The sequence below is a fragment of the Erinaceus europaeus genome, chromosome 12 (genome assembly GCF_950295315.1).
Source record: "Erinaceus europaeus chromosome 12, mEriEur2.1, whole genome shotgun sequence".
Lineage (NCBI taxonomy): Eukaryota > Metazoa > Chordata > Mammalia > Eulipotyphla > Erinaceidae > Erinaceus > Erinaceus europaeus.
In genome coordinates this window covers 204,320-212,170 of record NC_080173.1, presented here as the reverse complement: position 1 = coordinate 212,170, position 7,851 = coordinate 204,320, and the positions used below count along the sequence as shown (strand labels likewise).

The following is a 7,851-nucleotide window of genomic DNA, read 5'->3' as shown; positions in this document are numbered from 1 at the left end:
GGAAGTGGTACGAATCCCCGAATGCTTTCTCTAGTCCACTACATCTTCCTTGTGCTTGCTTTAGAAGCCCTGCTTCAAAGCTGTTTCAGGCTCCAGAAGTGGGTAGAGACTGTCAAAGTGCCTGCTTCTCAGAGCGCTCTTCAAGGAAACATCATCATGCCTCGGGTCAAAAGTGCTCATTTTCTGCTCACTCCCAAGTAAGGGTCTCATGTTGGCCTCTTACATCACCCCTGGGCCTCTTACATCACATGATGACTGATTCACATTTGCTAAATTCAGGGTCTTGTCTGCACCAACTCTGCAAAGATTCCAAGGGGCCGGGCAGTGGTGCACCTGGTTGAGTGCGCATGTTATCATGTGTAAGGACCCATGTTTGAGCCCCAGGCCCCCACCTGCAGGCGGAAGCTTCACAAGCAGTGGAGCAGTGCTGTAGCTCCCCCCCATCTCCCCTTCTATCAATTTCTCTGTTTCTGTCCTATACATTAAAAAAAATCTGACACCACTTAGGGGAACCCACCCCCCCCACACACACACACACAGGCAGGATGCTTCTAATGTACATCGTGGGGCTGGGTGGTGGTGCACCTAGTGGAGCGCACATTACAGTACTCAAGGACCCAGGTTTGAGCCCCCATCCCCACCTGCAAGGGGAAAGCTTTGTGAGTGGTGAAGCAGGGCTGCAGTTCTCTCTCCCTATACCCCCTTCCCTCTCAATTTCTGACGGTTTCTATTCAATAAATAAAGGTAAAGAAAATAAAAAAATAAATGTATATCATGACTGCCAAGCAGTGCCTGCAACCGCCGAGGCACCTGGATGGAGATTCCTCAGTGCCTTCCCGCTGCCTGACCTGGGCTTCATGTTGCAAAGGACCACAGCGCACACAGGGTGCCAGGCTTGGGGGCAGGCTTTCAGCACAGGCTGAGCCGCTCTGGGAACTACTCTGCGCAGCAGGGATTGGGAAGGCCGGTGGTTCTGGTAGGATTTAACATTTTATTTGTTTATTTATTTATTGGATAGAGACAGCCAGAGATTGAGAGGGAATGGGGAGACAGAGAGGCAGAGAGACAGAGAGACACCTGCAGCCCTGCTTCACCTCTTGTGAAGCTTCCCCCCTGCTGGTGGGGCCAGGGGCTCAAACCCAGGTCCTTGCTTACTGTAACACGTGTGCTCAACCTGGTGTGCCACCACCCAGCCCCGGATTTCCAGGGATCTTTAAGAGGAAATATAATAGGTCTTCCTGTAGGGCCCAAAACCCAACTGTGCAGTTATGGGAACATCTTCCACAGAGCAGGGCGATGGAGGGAGAATGTACACGGCAGGGAGGAAGCACGGAGGCTGTGGATGCAGGCTTGGAGAGAGCAGGCGATTTCACAGGCTCTGAGGGCTGGTTTCTGGAGACCAAGTGGACACAAAATGCTGCCGGTAAGAGCTCAAGGGGGCTCAGTCACTCCCTCTTCTAACACCTTCCCACCCTGTCAGCAGCCTCTTGGGGCTCACTTGAGAATTTAACTTTCTTAGAGGCCTCAGAAGGCACATTGTCCCTTCCTGCTGCCGTATCTTTCTGTTCCCACATCTGTGAGTGCCTTTTCCTGTCTTTGTCTCACCAGCTTTTTTTTTGGTTGCCACCAGGGTTATTACTGTGGCTCAATGTCAGCACTACAAATCCAACACTTCTGGGGGCCGTGCTTTCCTTTTTTCCTTCCTAGTTTTTATTAGGGCAGAGAAATTGAGAGAAGAGGGAGGAGATGGAGGGAAAGGAAGACAGACACCTCCAAACCTGATTCACCAGGTGTGACGTGTCCTCCTTGCAGGTGGGGGAGTGGGGGGCTCGAACTTGGTCTTTGTTCTTAGTAATATGCACATTTAGGCAGGTATGCCACTGCCCGGTCACCTGCCCAGATTTTAAAAATTAATTATTTATTGAATAGAGGCAGAGAGAAATTGGGGGGGGGGAGATAGAGAGGAGAAAACTTCACCACTTGTGAAGCTTTCCCCCTGCAGGTGGGGATCAGGGGCTTGAACCTGGGTCCTTGTGCCCTGTGATGTGAGCCCTTAGCCGCATGGGCCGCCACCTGGCCCTTCACAGCTCATTGCCTAGGTGCTTTCTTCAAGCGAGGACTTTTCCAGAAATAGGTTGGAGATCACTTCAGTGGTCAGCACCTCTGCTGACTAAGTGAACGGTTGACCTTAAGCATGTATTTGCTGGTCTGCAGTGGAAAGTTTGAGATGTGCCAAATGCCAAGGTGATCACAGAAAATACAGATGTGTCTTCATGAAGGGCTCGTGTAAACCATGCTAATAGCAGCACTGCTGTCTGGAAGAATGAATTCTGCTCACTGCTCTCCCCGACGTAAGTGTCAACATAGGTAAAACCTAGATCCCCCCCCTTTTTAGCATAAAAACACAAAGCACTTTAAATGGCAGTTCCGCTTCAGTGACAAACACTCTCACATCACACATGGAAATCCCTTCAGATTTGAAGTGCGGCTTCTGGCTCTACCGGGCGGCAGCTTGCTGCTTTCTTCAGCTTACCTTGGCTCTTCTGTCATCGTATCCGGACCCCTCTTTGCCTTTACTGACCATGCGAGCTGATAAAAACAGAAAGTGAGAATGTGTGTTATGCTTATTTCCAAAGTCCACAGAAGAGCCCGAGATGGTGAGGGAGTTCAGGGTCTGGTGTGCATCTGTTCTCTTGCACGTGGTGGAAACCCAGTTGGTTTCTTTGCCCTTAAAGCTGCTAGGTCTCCCACTGTTAGTGTCTGCACAGCACACCAGGGTCATTGCTCAGAGCACTCTGACGAGAGGGGACAGCAGGCTGGCCGAGGGCAAGAACATGCAGAGGGTGTAGAGGACACCAGGCTGGTCCCACCACCCCCAGGCTGCCTCCTGGCCCACCAACTTGGGCCAAGCCCTCCAAGGAGGGCCACTTGGAAGCCCCAGAGTCCAGATGGGGGCGGCTCAGTCAGGCTCTACTGAAGCCCAAGGAGCCGAGTGAGTGAGTTTCCTGGGCAGAGCCTGCCCCTCAAGAGTGTGGCTGCAGCCACCAAGCCCAGCTGCTCACTTCCCACAGTCCACCTCCTCCCTCACCCACCCAAGTCAGCCCAAGAGGAGTCTCTTCATCACCACCTATAAATCTTCCCAGGAGGCCCCCTGTCAAATGGGCTACAGACTAATTGCCATCAAACACTCCTCAAGTGACACCTGTATATGTCAGGGTGGCTGCCCGCCTGCCCTCCCACTGGCTATACGTCAGGGTGGCTGCCCGCTCTCCCTCCCACTGGCAGTGACCTTGGGTTTGGGTGTCACAGTCCCTTTCCCGTGGATGGTGGGGCATATCATCATGGCCACGGCAGAAGGGCTTTCTAGAGGGCTATCCTTGATGACCCAGCCCAGGATCCTCAGACGTTCCCACGCAGTAGAATCACTGGGAAAGGCTGCTGGGGTGCAGGTCATTAGGCCCACTCTGAGACTGGACCCAGGAACTCACATTTTTTTAAAAGATTTTTTCTATATTTTTAAAATTATCTTTATTTATTGGACAGAGATTGAGAGGGAAGCAGGAGACAGAGAGGGAGAGAGACAGAGAGACACCTACAGCTCTGCTTCACCACTTGTGAAGCTTTCCCCCTGCAAGTGGGGACTGGGGAGTTGAACCTGGGCCCTTGCGCACTGTGATTTGTGCACTTAACCAGGCGCACCACCACCTGGTCCCTGGACTCGCATTTTCACATGAGTCGTACGTAGGTGGACCTGGCTCACATTCTCTGTGCAAATCACCCAGCTGGTCAGCATTCCCCAAAGTGGCCACTGCAGAGCAAGTCCTCTTCTAGGAGATGCTAGTGACTGGCTAATTAATTTGGCAGATTCCCCAGAGAATCAGTGTGTGGCAGTTGGATAGTAAAGGCACTGACGGGTCCCAGTGCGACAAACCCCATTTAACTATATCAGACCCCCCAGCACACACTGGACTGTGGGACTTCCCTCACCCCCAGGCATAGCACCCTGCCAGGAAACAGCTGTTAAGTACCTGATGTTTGTGTCAGATTGGACATTTTCTGACTTGACGAACTTAAAAGCAGCCCGTAGGGAATATTTTTTCTGTTCAGGAAAATAGCTCACCCAGTGGAATCCATACCCTCCCTGTCTGGCATGAGGTCCTGGGTTTGAGTCCTGACGCCACACGGGAGCACCACAGACAGCCCCAGGGGAGCTCCATGGATGGCCAAGTGCTGTCTCTCCTCTCTGTCTGTCTGCCTCTCCCTCACTCCCCTTCCTCTAAATAAACAATCAAGAATAAATGCGTGTGTCTCCGGTTGGGTGGTGGTGCCCCTGGCTGAGGCACACACATTACCATGCTGAGGACCCAGGTTCAGGTCCCTGTTTCCCACCTGCAGGGAGGGGTAGCTTCACGAGAGGTGAAGCAGGTCTGCAAGTGCCTTTCTTTTTCTCTCCCTCCCTCCCTCCCTCCCCCTCCTCTCATTTTCTGTCATATTTATGAAACGGAAAGGAAGAAAAGAATTAAGGAAAGAGAGAGAGAGAGAGAGAGAGAGAGAGGTGGCCACTGAGAGTGGAGGATTCATCTTGTAGGCACTGAGCCCCAGTGATAACCCTGGTGACAATTAAAATAAAATAAAACAAGTGGTCTGGGAGGTGGCGCAGTGGATAAAGCACTGGATTCTCAAGCGTGAGGTGAGGTCCCGAGATCAATCCCCAGCAGCATATGTGCCAGAGTGATGTCTGGTTCTTTCTCTCTCTCCTATCTTTCTCATTAATAAATAAATAAAATCTTAAAAATAAAATGAAACAAGTAAGTAAATAAATGAAAACAAAATAAATGAGTGGTATGGAATGTGGGCAAGACCGAGTTCACCCCTAGCGCTCACATAAAGGCTCTTTTCCTGCCTTACATTTTAAATGCTGTTTCCTTACAAACAAGGACAAGCTCACCAACATCAGCTAGATGTTTGCAACTGACAGCTGAGGGAACATCAATTTCTGGGGCCTTACAACTAATTAGCAAATGCTCATTAGGCCCCAAGTGTAAGGATACACTTGCCTTGAGGCCCCGAGACTCTCGCTGTCCTCGCCCTGCCCAGACACAGAACTCCCCACACCTGGGAACCCATCTACCCTCCAGGCCTCCTGGGTCTCCAAGCTCCAGAGGGCATTGGAGTTAAAGATGCCTGGGCTCTCTGAGGGAGGAGGAGGAAGAGAAATCTGGCAGGGACTTTGTCTCTGCTCTTGTCCCTCCTGCCACAAGCTTCAGCCTGGGCTCCTGCCAGCTCCAAATGCTTTGTGGGTGTTCCGTGCTGCAGGTGACACACTCTGGCCCACTGTCAGGTGTGCCAGAGAAGGGTGAGTGCCTACTGCATCTCTAAGCTGGGAGGACGCACCAGAGCGGGGAACAGGGAAGAGCATGACTCTCAGAGCGGGCCTACCTGCCCCTTTCTTCTGGTGACCTTTACAAGTAATCGACCTCTCTGAACCTCAGACTCCTCGTGTGCAAAACGAGACTGAGCCGCTGAGTACGCTGGTGCGCGAGGGCTGGGCAGGCCCTAGACAGCAAGTCCAGCGGCACGGTGAGCCCCCCGCCCTCTCTGTGGCGTGGAGCAGTAACTTGCAGCTGAGCTGTGGTGGGCAGGTCAAGTGACCTGAGGAGAGAACGGGGCAGAAAGCACCAGGTAGGGTGTCGTGACATGCAGTGCGGTGGGCAAGCATGGGGGCGGGGCGGGGAGGCGAGCAGCAGAGCCGGGAGGTCGGTTTAGTCGCTGTCCCCAGGAGCCTGGGAAGCGGCAGAGTCGGAGGCTGGGAGCTCAGTGGCAGTGCCCGCAGCCTGGGTGGCGTGAGGTCCGGGGAGAAGCTGGACTCACAGACCTTTGAGTTGAGGGACTCGGCTGGCGGGCTTCCCCTGCAGACCAGCTGCAGGCTGCTTTGTAGAAGTTTCCGGAAGGACAGTCTTACTTGTGTCCTTTCTCTCTGAGGGGCTCTGGAGCTCTTGCTCCTCTCTGGGGACCCTCGGACATGCAGCCCCGTCTGAATCCACCTCAGAACCTCCTGGCTCCTTGTGTGCGCCGGCTTTGATCTCCACGTGGAAAGTGAACTTGGGGGGGGTGCCCTGCCCCTCAGCCCCGGGCTCCATGTGGGGGCTGTCAAGCTCTAAGATCTGGGTCTCCATGGAGATCTCGGTGAGGAAGTCCACAGGCAGAGGGATAGCACCCTCAGGTGGGGAGGTGGGGACACCAGTGGTTTCTCGGGAATCTGGCTTGGGGGGTGAGCCACCATGGGTGGGGGAGCTCTGCAGACTTGGGGAGACCTGGGAGGGAGGCGAGTCTTGGGGTGAGGACTCATCCAAGTCTTGGTCTTTGTCGACCTCCTCACCCCTCAGCTTCTCTCTGTCCTGGTCCCCTTGCAGAGGGGGCCCCTCCGGACACGGGTCTCCCCAAGGAGGGCTCACTAGCGGTTCAGGGTGGAGGCGGCTTCCCACTGTGTCTTTGGGCTCTGTCCCCCAAAGCTGGTGTGAGGCCTCTCTGGGGCCTTCAGGCAAGACGGGAGCCCCAGGTAGGTCAGACACGGGCTGGTGGGTTAGATTGGGGGTCCTCAGATCAGTGGCTTCACCGCCGTGGAGTCCTGGACCCCAGGGGCAGCCTTCCTGGACAGTCTTGACACTCCCAGGCTCTGTGTGGAGACAGTCAGAGGACCCAGGCTTTGGGGACGCTCACCCCTCCATGGCCCCACACCCTCTCCTAGTTGCCCACGCCTGGTGTGCCTCCCAAGGGCCTTCAGCAGGAGGGGTGGTGGTCAGCTAGCACGATGCCGGTGAAGGTGACAGGTCACCAGCATGGACACTTCTGGTGCTTCCTCCCCCCAGAGGCAGCACACTGACCCCAGGAGTTTCTCCCAGACAACCAGAGTGGACCTGAGAGCTTAGGTCACCACTGGTCAGGGGCCTCTCACTTTCCTCGGCTGGTCCAGACTTCCAGGTCCTCTGGGTTTGAAGAGGCAGTGGTGATAAAAGGTTAGCCAGAGCTCACTGATTTTATTGGGCTGTTGGAAAAGTCATAATGCATTTTTACATAGAACAATATAGAAAACCACATCATGACTTTTCTGGCAACCTAATAAGAGAAGGAAGGTGCTCACGAAATGAAACAAGGGCAATGAAGTGGCACTCCATGTCCACAACTAGGACAAAGCAGCTCCTAACCTGGGCTCAGCCTTGCTGCTTCTGTCAGCCGTCAGTGACAGTAACCAAGGTGAGCACACCCCTCTCTGGGCCTCAGCCTTCTGTAAATGGGGGGCTTGGCCCCAGTGTCCTCTGAGGTCCTGTCTGAGACAGACACCAGTCCTCTGCCCACCATGGAATCTGTTCACGGGTCCTCCCAAGTTCCACAGTATGTCCTCCCTGGGGACGTGAACCCTCCAGTGAGTTTGGCTTCTGGGTGGAACCTGGCCTGGGTGCACTGAGGCCCCCTGTCCTCTGTCTCTGCCAACTCTCCTGCTTGCCAGTGAAAGCCACAATGAAGCTAGCAGGTGCCCACAGACCAGGCCTGCCTCAAGGGCGCTCTCTGTGAGAACTGAGAAATCCAAAATGACGTCACCATCAGAGCTTCACCACAGAACTGGCACTGACAGACCTGCCATCACTTGGGTTTATCCAGGTGGTCGGTGGTGACGGGTCCCCCTCCAGCTCTGCAGGGGACCACTGCCTCACCCACACACCACTCGCTGAGCCAACCTGGCCGAGAGACGGCACGTTCCATGCACGTGAATTTTTCCTGCAAACAGACTTTGCATGAGGCACAGGAAGATATGTCCTTCGGGTTCTCATAATAAGGTCTGTATGCTTTTAA

At 54.0% G+C, this 7,851-nt stretch overlaps 1 protein-coding gene across 9 annotated transcripts in view; it reads right to left on the bottom strand.

Moving 5' to 3' along the window:
* Window positions 1-1,983: 1,983 nt before the first annotated feature.
* The window catches only part of LOC103125167 (microtubule-associated protein tau), a 76,640-nt gene continuing 70,772 nt past the window's right edge, over window positions 1,984-7,851 (bottom strand). For all 9 annotated transcript variants that reach the window (XM_060202496.1, XM_060202502.1, XM_060202503.1 and 6 more), the window contains 2 exons: window positions 5,876-6,676; window positions 1,984-2,589 (listed from right to left, as the gene is read on the bottom strand). In XM_060202496.1, coding sequence (XP_060058479.1) covers window positions 2,525-2,589; window positions 5,876-6,676 — 866 coding nt within the window. In that variant the 3' untranslated portion in view covers window positions 1,984-2,524. The remainder of the gene's footprint in view (window positions 2,590-5,875; window positions 6,677-7,851) is intronic.